Source organism: Oryctolagus cuniculus, chromosome 7, assembly GCF_051225735.1.
Source record: "Oryctolagus cuniculus isolate XC-2025 breed Fujian yellow rabbit chromosome 7, ASM5122573v1, whole genome shotgun sequence".
Lineage (NCBI taxonomy): Eukaryota > Metazoa > Chordata > Mammalia > Lagomorpha > Leporidae > Oryctolagus > Oryctolagus cuniculus.
In genome coordinates, this window is record NC_142873.1 from 127,790,602 (window position 1) to 127,815,707 (window position 25,106).

General features: G+C 43.6%; 1 protein-coding gene across 5 annotated transcripts in view; it reads left to right on the top strand.

The window, feature by feature from the left end:
• Positions 1 to 2,079: 2,079 nt before the first annotated feature.
• Positions 2,080 to 25,106, top strand: part of KLHL27 (kelch like family member 27) — a 46,027-nt gene continuing 23,000 nt past the window's right edge. For 2 of the 5 annotated variants that reach the window (XM_070078567.2, XM_070078569.2), the window contains exons 1-5: positions 2,080 to 2,214; positions 5,716 to 6,054; positions 13,884 to 14,315; positions 18,533 to 18,688; positions 21,020 to 21,187. In XM_070078567.2, coding sequence (XP_069934668.1) covers positions 5,730 to 6,054; positions 13,884 to 14,315; positions 18,533 to 18,688; positions 21,020 to 21,187 — 1,081 coding nt within the window. In that variant the 5' untranslated portion in view covers positions 2,080 to 2,214; positions 5,716 to 5,729. Of the gene's footprint in view, positions 2,215 to 2,276; positions 3,443 to 5,715; positions 6,055 to 10,399; positions 10,671 to 13,883; positions 14,316 to 18,532; positions 18,689 to 21,019; positions 21,188 to 25,106 lie in introns of those variants that run through there. The other 3 variants (XM_089300754.1, XM_070078568.2, XM_070078570.2) reach the window with 3 other exon arrangements.

The window sequence follows — 25,106 nt, forward strand, 5'->3', positions numbered from 1 at the left end:
AGAACTGGATCAGAAGTGGAGCAGTTGAGACTCAAACTGGCGCCCATATGGAATGCCAGCACTGCAGGTGGCAGCTTTACCTACTATGCCACAGCGCCAGCCCCTAAAACTCTATAATTTTATCACTTTTATAAGGGAGTTAAGAAAGGTAGCTGTCTATAAAATCAATATACAAAAGTGAATTTCATTTCTGTACTCCAACAACAAACATGAAATTTTTAAAAGATATAATTTATAATGGCACAAAGATAACCATATACAGGGATAAATTTAATAGAAGATACATAAATTATACATGATACATTTGTAAAATTTTAAAATTTTATAAAACTTAATTTTGTTAATGGATAAGAAGATTCAATATTATAAAGGTGTTAATTCTCTCCAAATTGCCCTATAGGTTTGTTGAAATTCTAATAAAAAAAATCCATCTTGAATGTGAATGTGTATGTTGTATGTGGTAAGAAACTTGACAAATTGCTTCTTACAATTTACATAGAATTGACAGTGCCAGGAATAGCTCTGACACTGTTGAAGAATAAAAAGAAGCAACCTAGGGCCAATGCTGTGGCATAGAAGGCTAAGCCTTTGCCCTCAGTGCCAGCATCCCATATGGGCACCTGTTCGAGTCCCGGCTGCTCCATTTCTGATCTAGCTCCCTGCTAATGCACCTGGGAAAGCAGAGGAAGATGGCCCAAGTCCCTGGGCCCCTGAAACCACATGGGAGACCTGGATGAAGCTCCTGGCTTCTGGCTTCTGACCAGCCCAGCTCCAGCAGTTGCTGCCATTTGGGGAGTGAACCAATGGGTGGAAGAGCTCGCTCGCTCTGTTATCTCCGCCTTTCAAATATATCTTCCAGAAAAAAAAAAAGAAGCAGCATGTCCCATCAAGTATCAAAACTTACTGCAAAGCTACAGTAATTAAAATAATAAGGCATGGAAGGATAAACTAATAGAATTCAATAGAGAATTGATTCTAGCTCAAACAGAGCTGACACTGTAGTTCAGTGGGGAAATCTGAACTATTCAATACACAGGGCTGAGACAATTATTGTACATTATGGAAAAACAAGAACAGAAATTGGATTCCCATCCCTATGTTGCCATAACTGGTCCTAGTATTGTAAAGCATGTTTTTCAAATTATTGGGTACAATCCAATAGTAACTCATAAAATTTAGTGGTGTTAAAGTATAATTTTCTGAAAAGTAACATAATGACTTTCACACAAATATAAATATATATCAAATATATATCAAATATTTACCTCATTAATGAGGGAGCCAGTAAAATAATACAGGAATGATGTATAAATTTGCTAAGAATCAGGAACGTTAAAATAAATTTGTGAAGAGGAGCAAAACTGATTTAATATCCTATAGGTCAATAAAATGTAATGGCTTGGTGTATCTTTTCTACAAGGTGTATGAGAATTAAACACTACCAGTTTTCTTGTAAAACAGCTTAGTGGAGGATTCAAACCCTTCCAGCAGCTACCAGACAATGTTCAACCTTCCACCAAAAGGCCACCCAGTAATCTCGTTCATTTCCAAGTCTTCAACAGTGTATCCTGGTAATAGGTCCTTCTTATCATTTTTGATAACGAAAGAAACAGAAACGTAGTGCGTGCCTAAATACTGTTTTGTGAAAGTTTCGGTTTAGATATATACAACTACATACTCACGCATGAGGCACTGAGTTTCTGTAAAAAAAAAGTGTTTTTGTTCACTGTAGGTTGGGGTCCAGAAAAGTCTGAAAGCCACCTGCGACACATTAGGAGGTTCAACAGTGAAAAGAACTGGGCGTTTTGTAGTTTCCCTTCCCTCAAAGCAGACATCATCCGGTGCCGGCCTCAGCCCGGAGGAGCCACAGAACAGGCTCTGAGAGAGAAGCCCCGCGTGCGGTATCCGCGCCCGTCCAGGCGCCACCAGCTGCGAGGCTGTCGGTGACAAGGCGGCGCAGGCCCTGGGCCGCTGCAGTGAGCGCTCTCCGTCCCGCTACCCGCGAGCGGGAAGAGCCCCGCACACGCGCGGTCGAAGGCCGGGCCCCGCCGAACGCAGGACACCTCTCAGCAGCCGGGCTGCGTCTGGGCCCTCCGGGGACCGCACCGCCCAGGCAGCCCCGCCGGCTCGCCCCAGCCCTCCCCGCGCTCGCGCCGGCTCGCGCCTGCGCGCGCAGGACCTGAGCAGGCGCCCGCCGGGAAAGGGAAGCGGCGGGTAAGGAGGGCCTGCGCCCGCGCGCGTCTGTGACGGGGGTGGGAACTTCCTCTTCGGCTCTCGGGACCCCTGAGACGAGAGAGCGAAGAGCCCTGGAAATGGTTTTCCCTTCGCCGTTCTTCTTGCCGTCTCAGGCGCTGCTCAGAGGTTCCCAGTGTTTTAGCCCTCACGGAGCTCCCTCGGCTCCACACCGCCGCGGCTCCCCCACCCCCGACCCCGACCCCCGCTGGGGAAGCCGCAGGCGGCCCCCCGCCCCTCTGCAGTCTGGGATCCTTAACCTGCCCCTTAGGTAGCGCCGGGGTGAGTAGGAGCCTTTCAGTGTCGCAGCCGCTTAGGGCCGCTCTCTGGGCCCCGACTCAAGCACAAAGCCCGGGGTTTTTGGCCGCTCCTCGCGGGATTCTCAACAACACCCTTTGCTGAAGCGGCTTCCAGATGCTCTTGGCAGTGAATTCAAGGTCGCCCAGCAGAACGTCTTTGGTCCCTTTGGGCGTCTCCACCGTTTCTTAATAATCTGCTTTTCAAGTTTGGGTCTCCTTCAATCCCTCTGCGGTTTACATCCCCATCATGTAGTGTCCCCGGCTTGCGCTGTTTCCCTTTGGAAATATGGAAATACGTACCTCCCCGGGCAGTGGGGTTGTATCAGCAGTCTATGAGAAACCAGGCAACAGACTGGGGTTTCTGCTCTCTGCGGCCAGAGTTAATGTTCAGTGAACTCTGGTTACTGTAGCAGGAGGCCGAGTTTCAGCCCAGTGGGTGTACCTGATGCTTTGAAGCAGGAGCCTTGTAATCAAACCCACTGGGGTCCAACCAGAGTCTGCAGACAGGGAGAAATCCCAAACAGAAAAAAAAAAAACATGTCATATTTAATAATATCTGCAGGTCAAAGTTCTGTGTAGAGACAAATATGCTATTTTTATATGCCAGTTAAATGTAATATATTGACGTTCTGTAGATGCTGATCTGAAGTTTTAGCAGCTATGTTAGAACATCTCAAATTTCCCAATAAGTTAATTCCTAGATACTTGTGACAATCAGTTTTGATTTTGATAAGTTTGAATGCTATAAACTTAACCACTGTTTTCTAGTGTCATTCCACACAATTTCTGTCACTTTTATTGCCATTTTGCCTTGATGCCTAAATTATAAAACCTTATGGCATCTTAAACTCCCCTCTGTTTTATTGCCACACCTCTGTATTATGGCATCTCATGGTTTCTTTGTTTAGAAGGTAAGTTGGATTTATCTCTTTGATCCTCAGAGGTGAAGCTGTAGGGCTGTTTAAAATGACTTCATTACACTGTAGCTCATTCCTCTAAAGAGCCAGATAACAGTTCTGAAATATGGCTGTTGTCATGTTTGCTCGTGAGGAATCTAAAGACGAAGGGCCAAATATCTATGATTGAGTTGCAAAGCCCTTTCTTTATAACCAAGCCTAATAATTCCTATACAATGTGATACAGTAGGAAATACTCTAAGCCCAGGCTTAGAGTAAGATCTGGATTCAGATACTGAAGACTGTCATTAAAATAACATTGTATCCTTGGGGACCTGAACTTCAGTTTCCCTCTCTCCCATCTTGGGCAAGATTATCATTTTTCTCATCTCTTAATGTGAGATTGGCATAAAATGTGGAAATGCTAACAGTTTAAGAACATTTAAGCTTTTATTTATCATTGTTATTCACTTCACAAATATTTAGAAACCTAATCTGTGTTAGAGACTGGTGCTATAGCTATGAGATAGTCTGTGCCCTTAGAGGAGGACTGTTTTTCAAAGATCTTTCAGTGCATGAGTGTGCATGTGTGCTGCAGGTGAGATGGTAGAATGTGATAATAGGCTGTAATCGGAAGGCTCAGAGTGAGCCCCAAATTCCTAGAGAGGATCAGGGATGGGTTCCTGAAGGAAGTTATATTTGGACAGAGTCTTGAATTTTAACAAAGATCCGGAAGGGCTTTGTATGCTGGAAAAATCATACAATTTGAAAGATTTTTTTAATGTTTATTTGAAAAGCAGAGCAACAGCAACAGAACCATCCAGGTTTCCTAGATGGGTAGCAGGAGTCTAAGTGTCAGGGCCATCATCTCCTGCCTTCTCAGACACATTAGCAGAAATCTAGATAGGAAGTGGAGCAGCTGGACTTGAACCAGCACTCTGATGTGGGATGTGGGCATTACAAGCATCATGTTAACCTGTTGTGCCACAAAGTCAGCCCCCCCAGTTTGAAGGATTTTCAGCAGACACTTGGGCTGATAACTATTGCTTTTTTGAAATTTCATTCTGGCTGTGATGTGTGCTTCCTTTTTACAACGTACAAAAACTTGTTTGTGCCATTTGTCTTATATTCTTTTCTCTACCCCAAGAGTTTATGTCCTCTCTTTGTGCCTTAATTCCATTTGTCGTTTTAGAAATAATTTTTATGTATTTGTTTGAAAGGCAGAGAGACCTCCCATCTACTGGTTCACACCACAAATGCTGAAAATTCAGTCTGGATCAGTAACCCAAGTACTTGAGCTATCACCTGCTGCCTCCCAGAGTGTGCATCAGCAGGAATCTAGAATCTGGAATGGATCTGGGAATCCAGCCCATGCACTGCTGTATGGCATGGGATGTCCCCAGTGGCTTCTTAACTGCTAAGCTAAACACTTGTGCCCATTTGTCTTTTAGTATTTGGTTCGGATCTTATTCTGTGAAGCATGCTCCAATTATTCTTATTTTTTTATTTGAAAATCAGAGTTACACACAGAGAGGAGAGGCAGAGAGAGAGGTTTTCCATCTACTGGTTCACTCCCCAGTTGGCTGCAACGGCCAGAGCTGCACCAATCTGAAGCCAGGAGCTTCTGCATGGGTCTCTCACGCAGGTGCAGGGACCCAAGGACTTGGGCCATCTTCAAAGCTTTTCTAAGTGCATTAGCAGGGAGCTGGATTGTAAGTGGAGCAGCTGGGATTTGAACTGCAGGTGGCGGCTTTACCTGCTATGCCACAGTGTCAGCCTCCCCCATTATTTTTTAAAGACTAATATATATATATATATATATATATATATATATTTAGAGGGAGAGGTTCTATTCACTGATTCATTCCCCAAAAGGCTACAGCAACCAGGGATGGGCCAAGCTGAAGCCAGGAGCCAGCAACTGCATTCAGGTCTCCAATGTGGATGGCAGGGGCTCAAGTACTTGGGCCATCTCCACTGCTTTTCTAGGTACATTAGCAGAGAGCTGGATTGGAAGTGGAACAGCTGAGACTAGCCAGTTACCTATATGGGATGCAGTGTTGTAGGTGGTGGCTTAACCCAATGGACCATGTCCCCTCCCCTCAACCTCCACTACTTATTTCCTTCTCTGAAACCAAATTAGAAGTAGTCCCATACCTTATATGTTTCATGTGTATTTTATGTCCTTAAATATATTGTTAAATGTAGTTAATGCTTGCTACGTGTATAAATAGAAGACATTGTTTAACACAAAAATATGTTGGGTATCTTTGTATTTTATTTTTCAGGTTGGGAGCAGATTATGGATAACAGTTCTTTTAATCAATCTGTCATCATGGCTACTGAAGGCTTTTCTAAGACTAGTGATAGTCCTTTTTCATCAGATAAACATGCCCAACTCATCTTAGCTCACATCAATAAAATGAGGAATGGACAGCATTTCTGTGATGTCCAGCTGCAAGTTGGGCAGGAAACTTTTAAAGTTCATCGGCTGGTTTTGGCTGCCAGCAGTCCTTACTTTGCAGCTTTGTTCACTGGAGGAATGAAGGAGTCCTCAAAAGATGTTGTAGAGATTCTAGGGATTGAAGCTGGAATCTTTCGGATACTTCTAGATTTTATTTACACAGGTATGTTATGTGAGCCTGTTGCTGTGAATGAAAAATTATACTTGTGTACTATTATGGGAACATAAATTTTTCTTATTTAAAAGATAATTTAGCAACATGTTATTATGAGACTTTGAAAAGTTCCTGTCTTTGACCCAGAACTCCTTTCTAGAAATCATAAGGAATTAATATTTATGTGCCCAAGATTTTATTACAACATAATTTATAATAGTTTATAATTGAATACAATCTGTCTCAGTAGGTTGTGAGGTTAAATATAATATGGATACATATATAATGGAATATTTCTTAGATTTGCAAATGATTTTAAATATGGGTGTGTGTATATATATATATAATCATGGAGAATGTTTATATTTAATGAAAAAAATAGGATAAAAATTTCACCCAAGTTTGGTAAAAAACAATCATTTGTGTGTATTTATGCATGAGAAGGACTGGAGTGCTGATGCTGTTGATCTGTAGGTGATGGAATATGGAAGATTCTTTTTTTTTTTTAAGATTTATTTGTTTATTTTGAAAGAGTGAGAGAGAAAGAGAGAGAGACAAAGATAGAGGTCTTCCATCTGCTGGTTCACTCCTTAGATGGCTGCAACAGCCCATGTTGGGCCAGGCCAAAGCCAGGAGCCAGGAGCAGGAGCCAGGAGCTGCAGCCAGGTCTTCCACATGGGTGGCAGGGGCCCAACACTTAGGCCATCTTCTGCTGCTTTCCCAAGCCATTAGCAGGGAGCTGGATCAGAAGTAGAGCCGCTGGGAATAGAACTGGTACCCAGATGGGGTGCTGGTGTTGCAGACAGCAACTTTACCTACTATTCCACGATGCCAGCCCCAAGAAAGATTATTTTTCTTATTTTTTTTTCTTATTTTTTGACAGGAGAGTGGACAGTGAGAGAGAGAGAGACAGAGAGAAAGGTCTTCCTTTGCCGTTGGTTCACCCTCCAATGGCCGCCGCGGCGGGACACTGTGGCCGGCGCACTGCGCTGATGCGATGGCAGGAGCCAGGTACTTCTCCTGGTCTCCCATGGGGTGCAGGGCCCAAGCACTTGGGCCATCCTCCACTGCACTCCCTGGCCACAGCAGAGAGCTGGCCTGGAAGAGGGGAAACTGGGACAGAATCCGGCGCCCCGACCGGGACTAGAACCCGGTGTGCTGGCGCTGCAAGGCGGAGGATTAGCCTAGTGAGCCGCGGCGCCGGCCAGGATTCTTATTTTTCCTTTCTCTTTTTTTGTTTTTTTCTTCCCCCAAATGTCTCTAATTAGCATATTTTATTTTGTTCAAACTATTTATTTTTACATGTTTTTAAATAGTTTTAATGACATAAGAAAATGCACACAAAAATTATCTTGGAGCCGGTGCTGTGGTGTAGCAGGTAAAGTCACTGTTGTTTTTTTGTTTTTTTTTTTTTAAGATTTATTTATTTATTTGAAAGAGTTGCACAGAGAGAGAGGAGAAACAGGGAGAGGTCTTCCATCTACTGGCTCACTCCCCAAATGGCTGCAATGTCCAGAGCTCAGCCGATCCGAAGCTGGGAGCCAGGAGCTTCCTCCAGAGCTCCCACATGGGTACAGGGGCCCAAGGACTTGGGGAGAGGAGGACCCAGGACTTGAATTGATGCCCATATGGAATGCTGACACTCAGGCCACACTTTACCCTCTAGGCCACAGCGCCAGCCCCTGATGCTTCTTGTGACACCATTATTCCATGTGGGCTCCTGTTTGAGTCCTGGCTTCTCCATTTCCAATCCAGCTCCTTGCTAATGGCCTGGGAAAGCAGCAGATGGTCCAAGTACTTGGGCACCTGCCACCCAGGTGGGAGACTTGGATGAAGCTCCTGGCTTTGGACTGGCCCAGCCTTGGCTGTTGCAACCGTTAGGGAAGTGAACCATCTGATGGAAGATCTCTCTCTCTGCCTCTCCAACTCTCTAATTCTGCCTTTTAAATAAATAAATCTTAAAAAAAATTAATAGGAAGATACCCTTTCTTTTAAAAACTTTTTATTTTTATATTTCTATTTCTGTTTTATATTTCTATTATTCATGTTACACAACATTAATAGAAAAAATTGAAATAAATATGCTTTTTAAAATATTTTATTTATTTATTTATTTGAAAGCCAGAGTTAGGGAGAAACAGAGACAGAGAGAATGAGATTTTCCATCTGCTAGTTTACTCTCCAAATGGCCCAACAGCCAAACCTGGGCCAATCTGAAGCCAGGATCCAGGAGCTTCATCTGAATCTCCCAAGTGGGTGGCAGGAGCCCAAGGATATGAGCCATCTTCCACTGCTTTCTCAAGCACATTAGCAGGGAGCTGGCTCAGAAGTGGAGCAGCCTGGTCTTAAACCAGAGCCCACATGGGATGCGGTGCTGCAGGCAGGGGCTTAACTGGCTATGCCACAGCGCTGGCCCAGAAAGAAATATACTAACATGTTAATGTGCTTTGATATTTATATTTTTCAATCTTAAAATTTTTTTCCATGATGAAAATATATTACTTTTCTAATCGGGAAAAATGTTTGAAAACAAAGATTATATTTATTTTGTCTTGTTTTGAGAATATACTATGTTCTTCTTAAGGGACTGCTTGGTGGGAGATAATTATGTGGCCCCATAAAATATTTTTTTTTAACGCATGGCATTTAAATCTGGAAAACAACCAAAAATGATTTCTTTTCTCTGTGTTGTTTCTTATTGCTTTTTGGAAAATTTCAGAGAACAATCATAACCTTAATTTGGAGACTTTAATAATGATAAACTTATTCACTTATGTATGTTCCAAATGACTTGTGTGAGCTAAAAGACTACTGCATGTTCTCCCTGCTTCTTTTATTTGAAAAATGTAAGTTAACATAGATTGAATAAAGGAATTAGTGTTAAACTATTCTTTTTAACATATTAAGTTGCATATTCTGGCAGGCGCCACTGCTCACTAGGCTAATCCTCCGCCTTGCGGCGCCGGCACACCAGTTCTAGTCCTGGTCGGGGCTCCAGATTCTGTCCCGGTTGTCCCTCTTCCAGGCCAGCTCTCTGCTATGGCCCAGGAGTGCAGTGGAGGATGGCCCAAGTGCTTGGGCCCTGCACCCGCATGGGAGACCAGGAGAAGCACCTGGCTCCTGGCTTCGGATCAGCGCGGTGCGCTGGCCGCAGCATGCCAGCCGCAGTGGCCATTGGGGGGTGAACCAACAGCAAAAGGAAGACCTTTCTCTCTGTCTCTCTCTCTCACTGTCCACTCTACCTATCAAAAAAAAAAAAAAAGTTGCATATTCTGCCTCTGTTGTTTGACATTAGCAATAAGAGAGTCTTTAAAAAGGCCGGCGCCGCGGCTCACTAGGCTAATCCTCCGCCTGTGGCGCCGCCACACAGGGTTCTAGTCCCGGTTGGGGCGCCGGATTCTGTCCCACTTGCCCCTCTTCCAGGCCAGCTCTCTGCTGTGGCCAGGGAGTGCAGTGGAGGATGGCCCAAAGTCTTTGGACCCTGCACCCGCAAGGGAGACCAGGAGAAGCACCTGGCTCCTGGCTACGGATCAGTGTGGTGCGCCGGATGCAGCGTGCCATCCGCAGTGGCCTTCGGGGGGTGAACCAACGGCAAAAGGAAGACCTTTCTCTCTGTCTCTCTCTCTCTCACTGTCCACTCTGCCTGTCAAAAAAAAATTTAAAAAATAATTAAAAAAAGAGAGTCTTTAAAAGATTGATTTATTTTAGAGGCAGAGTTACAGAGAGAGAGAGCGAGAGAGAGAGAGAGAGAGAGGTCTTCTATCTGCTGGTTCACTCTCCAGATGGCTGCAACACTGGAACTGCGCTGATCCAAAGCTAGGAGCCAGGGGCTTCTTAGGGTCTCCCATGTGGGTGCAGGGGCCCAAGCACTTGGGCCATCTTACACTGCTTTCCCAGGCCATTAGCAGGGAGCTGGATAGGAACAGGAGCAGCTGGGACTCAAACCCATGCCCATATGGGATGTCAGTACCACAGGCAGCAGCTTTACCCGCTACACCACAGCACTGGCCCCCCCGCAATAAGAGATTTAGTGAAAGAGAATATTCCCATCAAAAAAAATAAAAATGGTAAGATCCAGAAAAATAAAACCTACTGGGCATATTTTGGGGGAAAAAAAGTTCTACAGGATTAACATTTAAGACAAAATTGGTATCAGTTAAGAACAGCATTTGGCTGCTAGAAATAGATATAAACACTGTAATAAAAGTTTATTTTTCCATAAAAATTCATGAGTTCCAGGCTGCTACAGTGGCTTCATAATATGATTAGTGTCCAGTGTTCGTCCAACATTTTGCTGCATCATCAGTGGTTTGTAGCTTCTAATTTCTTTTTTTTAATTTCTATTTTTTTACAGATAGAGTTAGACAGTGAAAGAGAGAGAGAGAATGGTCTTCCTTCCGTTGGTTCACCCGAAATGGCCGCTACGGCCCGCACTGTGCCAATCTGAAGCCAGGAGCCAGGTGCCTCCTCCTGGTCTCCCATGCGGGTGCAGGGGCCCAGGGACCTGGGCCATCCTCCACTGCCTTCCTGGGCCACAGCAGAGAGCTGGACTGGAAGAGGAGCGACCTGGACTAGAACCCGGTGCCCATATGGGATGCTGGCGCTGCAGGCGGAGCGTTAACCAAGTGAGCCATGGTGCCGGCCCTTGTAGCTTCTAATTTCATGGTCACTGAACTCCAGCCAGGGGAGAGAGGAAGGGAGAAAGGCAAAAGGATCTGCGATCTGAGTCTATCTTTCTTTAAGTTTTTCTGGTACCTCTACAACTGCTGCTTACATCCTCTTGGGCATACTCAGTTAAGAGTTTACTGCTGGGGCCGGCACTGTGGCATAGTGGGTAAAGCCGCCACCTGCAGTACCAGCATCCCATATGGGCACTGGTTTGAGTCCCAGCTGGTCTACTTCCTATCCAGCTCTCTGCTATGGCCAAGGAAAGCAGTGGAAGATGGCCCAAGTCCTTGGGCCCCTGCACCAACATGGGAGACCCTGAAGAAGCTCCTAGCTCCAGCCGTTGACGCCATTTGGGGAGTGAAGCAGCAGATGGGAGACCTCTCTCTCTTTCTACCTCTGCCTCTTTGTAACTCTGCCTTTCAAATAAAGAAATAAATCTAAAAAAAAAAAAAAGTTCACTGCTAAGAAGTGTAATTCTAAATAAATCGCACTTGACACCCACAATAAAGTCAAGGTTCTGTTAGTAAGGATGAAAGGGAATTGAGTATTGGGTGTTTATTGGGCAAGGAAATTTGTCGTGAGGATAGCAAAACCTGTTATTCTATTTATCTGCTTTAGACTTGTCATTCATCATTGACCATTCATTTCTCATCTTAGGTTTTTGTGTGTGTGTATTTTTTTTTATGATTTATTTATTTATCTGGAAGGCAGAGAGAGGGAGAGACAGAAAGAGCAAGTGAGCTTTTCCAGCTGCTGGTTCTTTCCCCAGCTGGCCACAAAATGCACAAAATGCTGGCCCCTCACCTTAGGTTTTTATGTATTTCACTTAGAATCAAGTAACCTGAGATTGAGATCAGGCTCTGCCGTTAATTGACTGTGTGAGACTAGGTATTTCATTTAACCTTAGTCAATCTTTTTCTAAAAAGACTTCTTTGTTTATTTGAAAGGCAGAGTTATAATAAGAGAGAGAGGGAGATAGAGATCTTCCATTTGCTGGTTCTCTCTTCAAATGGCTGCAGCAGCCAGGCTGAAGCCAGGAGCCTGAAACTCTATCCAGATCTCCCGTGTGGGTGGCAGGGGCCCAAGTATTTGTGCCATCTTCTGCTGCTTTCCCAGGTGCATTAGCAGGGAGCTGGATCAGAAGTGAAGCAGCTGGGACTCAAATCAGTACTCATGTGGAATGCCGGCATTGCAAGCTACAACTTAATTTGCTGCATAGTGCCAGCCCCTGGTCAATCATTTTTTCCAATGGATGTTTATGGAGTACCTTTCTTGAGCCAGATAGTAGCGATTGATATGATGATAAACCAGACAGACATTGTCTCTGCCTTTACATAGCTTTATAGGTAGTACAGATTCAATATTTATGAAATAGAAATAAGCTTGGAAGAGCCTCGTTTTCCATATTTATGAAGTGGAAATAATAGCACTTTATAATTCATGTGAAGATTAAATTATATAAATTATAAAAAATGTAAATGTTACAGTGCTCTCAGTCCTATTAAGTTGTGGGACATTGTTTTTATTACTCTCGGCATTATCCAGTAGTAATCATTCAGCCTCCTTCCATCACAACCCATGATCTTATCTTATTCAAGTTTGTAGTAAATTCCATTTCATTTAATTAACTCTAATCTCAGTTTTCTCTGCAGCTGCTACCATTTACTTCCTTGCTAGATTCCATTTCTTTTGGAAAACCTCCTGTTTACATTCACTGAACTATGTTCTTCCTCTCTTCTGAATATCTTTGGCCATTTATTCATTAAAAAAATTTTTTTTAGTATCTAGTCTGTGCCAGGCATTGGGAATTCAGAGGGGGAAAATGTTGCCCAAACAGACTTTATAAATCAAACTGGGGGTACAAACTTTGGACAAATTAGTGGTATGAATATTATGAAAAGAGTAAAATTAAAAAAGGTATAAGGTCAATGGGGCAGGAGCTGTAGCATAATGGACTAACTCTCTGCCTGTGGTGCTGACATCCCCTAGGGGTACTGGTTCCTGTCCCAGCTGCTCCTCTTTCTTTTCTTTTTTTATTTTTTTAAAGATTTATTTATTTGAAAGTCAGATTTACACAGAGAGGGGAGGCAGAGAGAGAGAGAGGTCTTCCATCTGCTGGTTCATGCCTCAGTTGGCTGCAATGGCCGCAGCTGTGCCGATCCGAAGCCAGGAACCAGGAGCTTCTTCTGGGTCTCCCATGCGAGTGCAGGGTCCCAAGGGCTTGGACCATTTTCAACTACTTTCCTAGGCCATAGCAGAGTGCTGGATAGGAAGTGGAGCAGTGATGAGATTTGGAGCAGCCAGGTCTTAAACCGGCACCCAGATGGGATGGCGGTGCTTCAGGCCAGGGCGTTAACCTACTGCACCACAGCGCTGGCCCTGAATGCTCCTCATCCAATCCAGCTCTCTACTGTGGCCTGGGAAGGAAGTACTTGGGCCCCTGCACCCTCGTGGGAGACCTGGAGGAGGCACCTGGCTCTCATATAAATATATAAAATCTTAAAAAAAAAAAACAAAGTATAAGGTCAAAAGAAGGGTTTATCCTTTTTGGTATGAGAGTTACAGTGATTTTTTTCTTCTTTAAATAAGCTTGGCTGTTTGATGTCCTCCAAAATTCATTATGTAAATTATGGAAATGAAGCTCTCTGGGAAAAAAAATCAGTATATATAACTTAAGAATTTAATAGCCTCTCATGTTGTAGAATCTTGGTTATACCTAATATTAAAAACTAAAATTGTGTGGTGCTTTGTCGTAATTGAATAGTCTTACTCTCCCCAGTGCCACAGTAAATGTTTATTATGTATATATAACTTTATGTTAAAAGCATGAAATTTGGTGGCAATCCCTATCCTGCAACTTGCTTGACTATATGACTTGTTGACAAATAAATTAAACTTTCTGAAAAGAATTAATACTCACCATATGGGCTTGTAGTAAGAAATTAATGTATAAAACAATGCTGTGTATGGTTTGTTGTAAACATTCTTTGAATGTTAGATATAGTTATCATTTGATATTTTTTCTCTTTCCTCGAATCCTTTATTGTCTTTACTTTAGCATCTGTCTACCCTGCAAACATTAAACTATCAGTGAAATCAAGTATAATAACTTTTGAGAATGTTAGGTTGAATGTCTTTATTTTACAGACTTTGTCTCCCTGCTTCCCTAGGTATAGTGAACATAGGTGTGAATAATGTTCAAGAGTTGATTGTTGCAGCAGACATGCTACAGTTGACTGAAGTTGTTAATCTTTGCTGTGGATTTCTGAAAGGACAAATTGATCCACTGAACTGTATTGGGATCTTTCAGTTCGCTGAGCAAATTGCTTGCCATGATCTTTTGGAATTCACAGAAAACTACATTCATGTCCATTTCCTGGAGGTTCATAGTGGGGAAGAATTCCTGGCACTTACAAAAGATCAGCTGATCAAAATTTTACGAAGTGAAGAACTTAGCATTGAGGATGAATACCAAGTCTTCTTAGCTGCAATGCAGTGGATTATGAAAGATCTGGGAAAGAGAAGAAAACATGTGGTGGAAGTGCTAGACCCGATTCGATTTCCTTTATTACCATCTCAGAGGCTTTTAAAGTATATAGAAGGTAACTTTTTTGCTGTATTATCAAGTTAGTTGATTTCATTGTCCAGTGACTTTCTCTGAAATGTAGTAGAGTGCTTTGATTTTTTTAATTCAGTGAAATTTAGTGAATGATGACTGTGTGTAAGACAACACTTGTGTTTATGTATAGATATTCTTTTTAAAATATTCTATGCATTATTACTATTTTTTAAATATTTATTTATTACTTATTTGAAAGTCAGAATTACAGAGAGAGAAAGAGGTCATCCATCCTCTGGTTCACTCCCCAAATGGCCACAACAGCCAGAGCTGGGCCAGACTGAAGCCCAGAGCCAGGAGATTCTTCTGGGTCTCCCACATGGATGCGGGGGCACAAGGACTTGGGCCATCTTCCACTGCTTTCCCAGGTGCATCAGCAGGGATCTGGATCAAAAGTAGGATGAACTGGCACCCATATGGGATGCCAGTGTTGCAGACAGCAGCTTAACCCACCATGCCACAGCACCAGCTCCTCTACCCATTATTTTAATCAATTTTTTTAAGATTAATGACTAAAGAAAATTAGCGTTATAGATAAAATTACTGAGAGTTAATGTAACAACTGCTATTGTTGGTAATACTAATCATTTTGATATAAGATTTCCTCTTGAGTCAATATGCTGTTAAATCTGTATATATGAAATACATGAAATTTGTTCACCTTATACAAATAAAAAATTTTTTAAAAAGCAGTCATTTGGCACAACAGTTAAGACATTGTTTGGAACTTCTGTATCCCATATTGGAATGTCTACTTTGAGTCTTTGCTTCGCTTCTGATTCCAGCTTCCTCCTAATGCACACCTGGGAAGCACAGCAGGTGATGACTCAAGTACTTGAGCCCCTGACGCCATCCTTGGAGATACTGATTGAATGCTGGGCTCCTGGCTTTGGCCTAGCCAAGCTCTGGCTGTTGAAGGTGTTTGGAAGTGAACCAGCACATAAAAGATTTCTCTGTATATCAAATAAAATTAAAATAAATAAATAAATACTTAAAAAAAACCTTAATGACTTAAAATAATTTTTAAAGATTTATTTATTTATTTGAAAGTCAGCGCTACACAGGGACAAGTCTTCCATCCACTGGTTCAACTCCCCAAGATGGCTGTAACTGTTGGTGCCGGGCCAGGCTGAAGCCAAGAGCCAGGAGCTTCCTCTGGGTCTTACACGTGGGTAGTAGGGGCTAAAGCACTTGGGCCATCTTCTGCTGTTTTTCTCAGGCCATTAGCAGAAGCTGGGTCCAAAGCAGAGCAGCTGGGACTCGAACCAGTGCTCATATGAGACGCTGGTGTTGCAGGTGTTGCAGGTGGCTATGCCACAACACCGGCTCCTAAAATAATTTTTATAAAAAAGTTTCTGGGTCTGGTACTGTGGCATATCAGGTTAAGCTGCTGCCTGTAGCACTGGCATCTCATATGGATGCTGGTTTGATTCCCTGCTGCTCCACCTCTGGTCCAGCTCCCTAATGTACCTGGTAAAGCAGTGGAAAATAGCCCAAATGCTTGGGCCCCTGCACCCACGTGGGAGACCTGGAAGAAGCTCCTGGCTTCTGGCTTTGGATAGGCCCTGCTCTGGCCCTTGCGGCCATTTGGGGAGTGAACGAGTGGATGGAAGATTCTCTCTCTGTCTCTCTCTCTTTAACTCTGCCGTTCAAATAAATAAATGTTTTTTAAAAAATAAAATTTCCTCATGCCACCCTAAAAAATTTAGCAAGAATTAACATTTGAGAAAATTGTGTGGTCTAAAAAACAAGACTGAGCAACTCCTGTAAGTTCTCATTATAAATTTTTAAAAAATATTTATTTATTTATTTGAAAGTCAGAGGAGAGGCAGAGAGAGAGAAAGAGGTCTTCCATCCAATGGTTCACTCCCCAGTTGGCCTCAACGGCCGGAGCTGCGCCGATCCGGAGCCAGGAGCTTCTTCCGGGTCTCCCACGTGGGTGCAGGGGCCCAAGGACTTGGGCCATCATCTACTGCTTTCCCAGGCCATAGCAGAGAGCTGGGTCGGAAGAGGAGCAGCCAAGACTAGAACCGGCACCCGTATGGGATGGCAGTGCTTCAGGTCAGGGCGTTAACCCACTGTGCCACAGCGCCAGCCCCTTATTATAAAATTAATTTTATATTGATATAGTGACTTCATAGTTTAAAAATTTTAGTCTTTGTATTAGAAAAATGACAATATTGAAACTTACTTTAAAAAAACTTTAGGGCCAGTGCTGTGGTATAATAGGCTAAGCCTTTGCCTATGGCGCCTGCCTCCCATATGGGTGCCGGTTCATGTTCCAGCTGTTCCTCTTCTATGCAGCTATCTGCTTATGGCCTGGGAAAGCAGTAGAAGATGGCCCAAATCCTTGGTCCTCTGTACCCACATGAGACCCAGAAGAAGCTCCTCACTCCTATTTTGGATCAGCCCAGCTCCGGCAGTTGTGGCCATTTGGGGAATGTACCATTTGATGGAAGACATTTCTTTCTCTCTTTCCCTCTCTCTTTCTGTAACTCTACCTCTCAAATAAATAAATAAAATCTTTTTTTTTAAAGATTCACTCCCCAAATGGCCACAATGACTAGAGCTGCACCAATCTGAAGCCAGGAACCAGGAGTTTACTTCAGATCTCCCACACGGGTGCAGGGGCCCAAATACTTGGGCCATCTACTGCTTTCCCAGGCCATAGCAGAGAGCTGGATTGGAAGTGGAGCAGCCAGGCTTCAAACTGGTGCCCATATGGGATGCCAGCACTGCAGGCAGCAGCTTTACCCGCTACACTACAACACGAGCCTCAAATAAATAAAATCTTTTAAAAATAAAATAAAAAAACATGTTAGATTTGGTTTCAAGATATTGTTTTACTGTTGTCATGCATTGAAACATTAGGTTATGATAGGATTACAAATATAACTACTATAAATTTAATATACTATTTAATTTAATATACTATTATGCATTGAAGATGTAATTCTGTGAAGAAATGTGTAGATATTTTTTCTTGATTTTTTTTTATTTACTACTGGAATCATTCAGGCAATTTAATATTAATTAGATATATGATAATATGCCAATCAATTTCTTGCACTTTAGAGAATCACCCTAGAATGGTATGAGAGAGCTTCAGAAAGTTTGTGGAAAATTAAACTAAATGATAATTCAGGGAGGGAACATTTAGAGCACGATTGGAATTCCTTCATTTTGCTTCCAAGGACTTGGGTTTGATTCCTAGCTCCAGGTACTGATTCTAGTTTATTGCTAATGCAGACCCTGGGAGGCAGCAGAAATGGCTCAACTAATTTGGTTTATGCCTCACATGTGAAAGACTTGGATTGAGTTCCTGGTCCTGTCCCAGTTTTGGCCATTGTGGGTATTTGGGAAGTGAATCAATGATGGGAGCTGTGTCTGTCTGTCTCTGTCTCTCTGTCTCTCAAATAAATAAAAATTTTAAAAAAGATGAGGTAATACTGTAGTATAAAACCAATAGCTCATAAAATCTACCCACTACACCACAGTGTCGGCCCCTTACTTGAAATCTTCACATACCTAACTTAGGCAACTCTGTACACACTCTATTCTCATAACCTAAGAGCTAATTCTTGACATCCTTTCTCTCTAGTGTGACTACTTTGTTTTCTATAATCTAAAATTTGAGGGCTATGTTCTCATCACTTTTTTCTAACCTGAGGCATGAGGGTGGTGGAAGAATAAAGGCATATGAGGTCCACGCTTAGGCACTTGGACTCACATCTCTTTTTGAAGATCCTGTTAGTGATCTTGTATTAGGGTCTACATAACAAAACCAGGGATGTATCCCACTAGTGTGGACTGGCTACCAATGTGTTCTGATAGACGGCAGACTCTGTTAACATAATAACTTTATGTCCTTTTGTTACTAGATTTCATTGTATTAGATAATTGTGATCCTGTTTTATTTTACTGTCTTTATTTGGGAATCTTCATATATATATATATGTTTTCAAATTATAAAGTATCTTTTTAAAAAATAACAATCTTTGATTTAAGGGAATTATGCTTTTCAGTAGCAATGAAAAAATATTTGGTATTGTGGGAAACAAACATTATTTGACGATTTGTTTTTAATTCTTGATTCGTAAATGAATCTTATCTTTATAGAAATGTCTTCTATAAATGTCTGTACAGAAAATGTCTTTTCAATATTACATGCTTAAAACGTGTTTTTGAACATTGCTTTAGGAGTATCTGATTTTAATCTTCGAGTTGCATTGCAAACACTTTTGAAAGAGTACTGTGAGGTGTGCAAGTCTCCCAAAGAGAACAAGTTTTGCAGTTTTCTACAAACATCCAAGGTTCGACCTCGGAAGAAAGCAAGAAAGTACCTGTATGCAGTAGGTGAGAGACTTTAAAAAGTAAAAGAAATTTAAAGGTTAAAGTCTTTTAATATTTTGTTGAAACATGTCAGAATATGTAGGTGTATCAAATAATTATATTTAATTTCACATACTGGCTATAGATTTTTTTTTTTTTTGACAGGCAGAGTGGACAGTGAGAGAGAGAGACAGAGAGAGAAAGGTCTTCCTTTGCCGTTGGTTCACCCTCCAATGGCCGCCGCGGCCAGCGCGCTGCGGCCGGCGCACTGTGCTGATCTGATGGCAGGAGCCAGGAGCCAGGTGCTTTTCCTGGTCTCCCATGGGGTGCAGGGCCCAAGCACTTAGGCCATCCTCCACTGCACTCCCTGGCCACAGCAGAGAGCTGGCCTGGAAGAGGGGCAACCGGGACAGAATCTGGCGCCCCGACCAGGACTAGAACTCGGTGTGCCGGTGCCGCTAGGCGGAGGATTAGCCTAGTGAGCCGCGGCACCGGCGGTTGGCTATGGATTTTTTTAAAAAACATTTATTTATTTATTTGAAAGAGTTTCACAGAGAGATGATAAGCAGAGAGAGGTCTTCCATCCGTTGGTTCACTCCCCAATTGGTCACAATGGCCAGAGCTGCGCTCATCCAAAGGTAGGGGCCAGGAGTTTCCTTGGGGTCTCCCATGCTGGTGTAGGGGCCCAAGGACTTGGGCCATCTTCTACTGCTTTCCCAGGCCACAGCAGAGAGCTGGATTGGAAGTGGAGCAGCCAGGTCTCAAACAGGCACCCATATTGGGTGCTGGCACTGCAGGCAGCTTAACCCTCTATGCCATAGCACCAGCCCCCTGGCTATAAATTTATAAATTACATTTATATATTAGGGTGAAGACATCCAAAAATAATGACTCATTGGATGTCTGTTATTTTGTGAACTAATTCTTTGGGTTCTTAGATTACCCACGTATTATCAAATAATTAACTAAAAAACACAGCTTTAGAAGTTAAAAATTGGCCGGCGCCGTGGCTCACTAGGCTAATCCTCCGCCTAGCGGCGCCGGCACACCGGGTTCTAGTCCCGGTCGGGGCGCCGGATTCTGTCCCGGTTGCCCCTCTTCCAGGCCAGCTCTCTGCTGTGGCCAGGGAGTGCAGTGGAGGATGGCCCAGGTGCTTGGGCCCTGCACCCCATGGGAGACCAGGAAAAGCACCTGGCTCCTGGCTCCTGCCATCGGATCAGCGCGGTGCGCCGGCCGCAGCGCGCCAGCCGCGGCGGCCATTGGAGAGTGAACCAACGGCAAAGGAAGACCTTTCTCTCTGTCTCTCTTTCTCTCACTGTCCACTCTGCCTGTCAAAAAAAAAAAAAAAAAAAAAAAAGAAGTTAAAAATTTGAAACCAAGTGAAAAATAAGGAAAACATGTCTCTAAATTTTGAACTATGCTCAGCATCTTAGGTGGTCATTATGGATGATAGGAACCAGTGATCTACAAAGTATCATTGTGCAGAATGGTCCACAAGAATATCAGAGGAATGCATTAAAACTACCTTTATATGTATAATTTTATGTATACTATAAATATATAAGTTTTGAGTGCTTAGCAAGAAATATTTTTACTAATGGGGCATACAGTCAAACCAAGGGTTTCAACTCACTTTTAATGGAAAAGAGTACTAGTAGAAGTTATAATGAAACTTCCAAGGCCGGCGCCGCAGCTCACTAGGCTAATCCTCTGCCTTGCGGCGCCAGCACACCGGGTTCTAGTCCCAGTCGGGGCGCCGGATTCTGTCCCGGTTGCCCCTCTTCCAGGCCAGCTCTCTGCTGTGGCCAGGGAGTGCAGTGGAGGATGGCCCAAGTGCTTGGGCCCTGCACCCCATGGGAGATCAGGAGAAGTACCTGCCTCCTGCCATCAGATCAGCATGGTGCGCCGGCCGCGGCGGCCATTGGAGGGTGAACCAACGGCAAAGGAAGACCTTTCTCTCTGTCTCTCTCTCACTGTCCACTCTGCCTGTCAAAAAAAAAAAAAAAAAAAAAAAAAAAAAAAAAGAAAAAAAGAAATTTGCTAACTAGATAGATAATTAATGCCTAGATATTTTATTTAATATTCTATCATAATCAAGGTCATGTGGTAAAACACTGAAGTTAGCCTTCTTATTGTATTTAAGCCATAATTTTATAGGAGTTGGCACATTTTAGAACACTATTTTATATACTTATACATACATATATATATGGAAGTCTCTAAAGCATTTACTTCACAGTATATCATAGTTACACAAAAGGTTTAAATAGAGAGAGCTAAGTTTCTTTCATTACTACTATTTCTACATTTAGTAGTAAGGGATTTTCTGTGTACTCTTTTCCTTCCTTTGTTTAGGTGGATATACTCGGCTACAAGGTGGTCGTTGGAGTGATAGCAGAGCCCTCAGCTGTGTAGAACGTTTTGACACTTTTAGCCAGTACTGGACCACTGTGTCTTCACTTCATCAGGCTCGATGTGGGCTGGGAGTAGCAGTTCTGGGAGGGATGGTCTACGCGATTGGAGGTAATAATAAAAGTCTTATTTCCGGCCGGCGCTGTGGCTCACTAGGCTAATCCTCCGCCTAGCGGCGCCGGCACACCAGGTTCTAGTCCCGGTCGGGGCGCCAGATTCTGTCCCGGTTGCCCCTCTTCCAGCCCAGCTCTCTGCTATGGCCCAGGAGTGCAGTGGAGGATGGCCCAAGTGCTTGGGCCCTGCACCCCATGGGAGACCAGGAAAAGCACCTGGCTCCTGGCTCCTGCCATCGGATCAGCGCGGTGCGCCGGCCGCAGCGCGCTGGCCGCGGCGGCCATTGGAGGGTGAACCAACGGCAAAGGAAGACCTTTCTCTCTGTCTCTCTCTCTCACTGTCCACTCTGCCTGTCAAAAAAAAAAAAAAAAGTCTTATTTCCTTTATTAGGCTAGTTGGCTACATTATTATATGCCTTTTATATATATGTGTGTATATATGTATATAGGGATATATACATATATATAGGGATATATACATATATACACACATATACACATACATATACATATATATGCATATATATATTGCTAAGTATTATGTGGTGTACATTGATTTGGGATGCTCAATAAATATTTATCAAATAAATGAATGAAACAAATAGGAAACATAAGATGTTGAATAATTGGCCGGCGCCATGGCTCACTAGGCTAATCCTCCGCCTAGCGGCGCCTGCACACCGGGTTCTAGTCCCGGTCGGGGCGCCGGATTCTGTCCCGGTTGCCCCTCTTCCAGGCCAGCCCTCTGCTGTGGCCAGGGAGTGCAGTGGAGGATGGCCCAGGTGCTTGGGCCCTGCACCCCATGGGAGACCAGGAGAAGCACCTGGCTCCTGGCTTCGGATCGGTGCGGTATGCCGGCCGCAGTGCGCCAGTGACGGCGGCCATTGGAGGGTGAACCAACGGCAAAGGAAGACCTTTCTCTCTCTGTCTCTCTCTCTCACTGTCCACTCTGCCTGTCAAAAAATTAAAAAAAAAAAGATGTTGAATAATTCACACCAGAGAGAAACATTCACAAGACAGAATACTTAGGTTTGGTTTTAATAAATGCTTGTTCAGGGCTGGTATTGTGGCACAGTGGGTTAAGCCACTGGCAGCATCCCATTTTGGAATTCCAGTTCCAGTCCCAGGTACTCCACTTCCAATTCTGCTCCCTGCTAATTCATCTGGAAGGCAGTAGAAGATGGCCCAATTACTTGGGCCCCTGCCACTCATGTGGGAAACCAGAATGGAGTTCTGGTCTTCTGGCTTGGGCCTGGCCCAGCCCAGCCATTGCAGCCATTTGGGGAATGAACAAGTGGATGGAAGATCTCTTTATCACTGTCTCTTTCTCTCTCTGTCACTATGCTTTTCAAATAAAAATAAATAAATAAATCTTTTCTTAAAAAGTTATTTTTATTTTAAAAAATTAATTATAAAAATGACACCAAAATTTAGATAAATATTTGTGATGAAAAATTTTTAAGGTTTTTTTTTTTTTTTTTTTTTGACAGGCAGAGTGGACAGTGAGAGAGAGACAGAGAGAAAGGTCTTCCTTTACTGTTGGTTCACCCTCCAATGGCCGCTGTGGCTGGCGTGCTGCGGCGGGCACACAGCGCTGATCCGATGGCAGGAGCCAGGTGCTTTCCTGGTCTCCCATGGGGTGCAGGGCCCAAGCACTTGGGCCATCCTCCACTGCACCCCCGGGCCACAGCAGAGAGCTGGGCTGGAAGAGGGGCAACCGGGACAGAATCCGGTGCCCCGACCGGCACTAGAACCCGGTGTGCTGGCGCCACAAGGCGGAGGATTAGCCTAGTGAGCCACGGCGCCGGCCTTCCTCTAACTCTTAAATAAATTTAAAAAGTACATTTTTAAAGATTTTTAAAAATTTATTCCAAAGGCAGAGTGACAGAGGAGGGAGGGAGAGAGAGAGAGAGAGATTTTCCATTTGCTGGTTCACTCCCCAAGTGCCCACAACAGCTGGAGCTAAACCAGACTGAAGCCAGGAGCCCTGAACTTCATCTTGGTCTCCCATGTGAGTAGCAGAGACTCAAGTACTTGGGCCATCATTCCCTGCTTTCCCAGGCTCATTACTGGGAAACTGGATCAGAAGCAGAAGAGCCACGACTCAAACTGACACTCCAATATTGAATGCTGGCATCACAAGCTGTGACTTAACCCCTGTGCCACAATACTAGCCCCAGTAAAAAAATATATTTTAGGCCGACGCCGCGGCTCAGTAGGCTAATCCTCCACCTTGCAGCGCCGGCATACCGGGTTCTAGTCCCGGTCGGGGCACCGGATTCTGTCCCGGTAGCCCCTCTTCCAGGCCAGCTCTCTGCTGTGGCCTGGGAGTGCAGTGGAGGATGGCCCAAGTCCTTGGGCCCTGCACCCCATGGGAGACCAGGAAAAGCACCTGGCTCCTGCCTTTGGATAGGTGCGGTGCGCCAGCCGCAGTGCGCCAGCTGCGGTGGCCATTGGAGGGTGAACCAACGGCAAAGGAAGACCTTTCTCTCTGTCTCTCTCTCTCACTGTCCACTCTGCCTGTCAAAAAAAAAAATATATACATATATGTATATATATTTTAAAAACTGGAGGCTGGCGCCACAGCTCAATAGGCTAATCCTCTGCCTTGCTGCACCGGCGCACCGGGTTCTGTCCTGGTTGCCCCTCTTCTAGGTCAGCCCTCTGCTATGGTCTGGGAGTGCAGTGAAGCATGGCCCAAGTGCTTGTCCACTCTGCCTGTCAAACAAACAAACAAACAAACAAAAACAAAACAAACAAACAAAAAACCTGGAGCTCTGGGGCCTGTGCTGTGGCATAGAAGATTAAGCCTCTGCCTGCAGTCCAACATCCCATATGGGCACTAGTTTGGGTCCCGGCTGCTCTACTTCCAATTCAGTTCCCTACTGATATGCCTGGGAAGGCAGTGGAGGATGGTCCAAGTGCATGGACCACTGCATTAATGCAGATTACCTGGAGGAAGCTCCTGACTCTTGGCTTTGGCCTGGCCCAGCCCTGGCTGTTGCGGCCATTTGTGGAGTAAGCCAACAGATGGAAGATATTCTCCCTCTCCCTCTCCCTCTCCTCTTTCTCTATCTTTGCCTTTCAAAAAATAAATAAAAATAAAACTGGAACTCTAACCATGATCTTACTGTGAGCTTTTTAAAATATAGGTAAGAAGCAATACATTTTGTCTATTTCTATCATGGCAGAATTCAGAGAATCAGGACATGGTATCTTCCCAGGACTCCCAAAGCATTTGACAATGATAATTTAGTGCTTCACTGTGTTTGCTGATTGATTCTTGTCTGCCTAGCTGATTGTTATGCTTTAAACCACTGAAACCGTATTTTGAGCTTTTCTTTATCTGGCTTATGTAAGGTATGCAACAGGCACCTTAAGCTAAATTATCTGAATTTTTAATGATCATGTTAATTTATAAGGTTTACATTTTAAATTTTGAAATAAGAAATACAATACATTAATACATGTAGAAAAATATATATGTGTGTACAGTTTGATAAATAACCGAAGAAACTTAGAAAAATAATTTACTTTTTTAAATATTTATTTATTTATGTATTTATTTCAAAGGCAGAGTTACACAGAGAGAAGTAGAGACAGAGACAGAGAGAGAGAAAGAGAGAAAATCTTCTATCCACTGGTTCACTCCCTGAATGGTCAGGGCCATGCGAAAACCAAGAGCAAGGAGCTTCATCTGGGTCTCTCACATGGATGGCAGGTGCCCAAACACTTGGGCCATCTTACACTGCTTTCCTAGAACGTAAGCAGGGAGTTGGGTCAGAAGTAGAGCAGCCAGGACTTGGAACCAGCAACCGTATGGATGCTGGTGCTATAGGCAGTGGCTTAACCTTCTGTGCCACAGTGCGGGCCCTCTTTTTAAACATTTTTTTTTTTAAAGATTTATTTGTTTATTT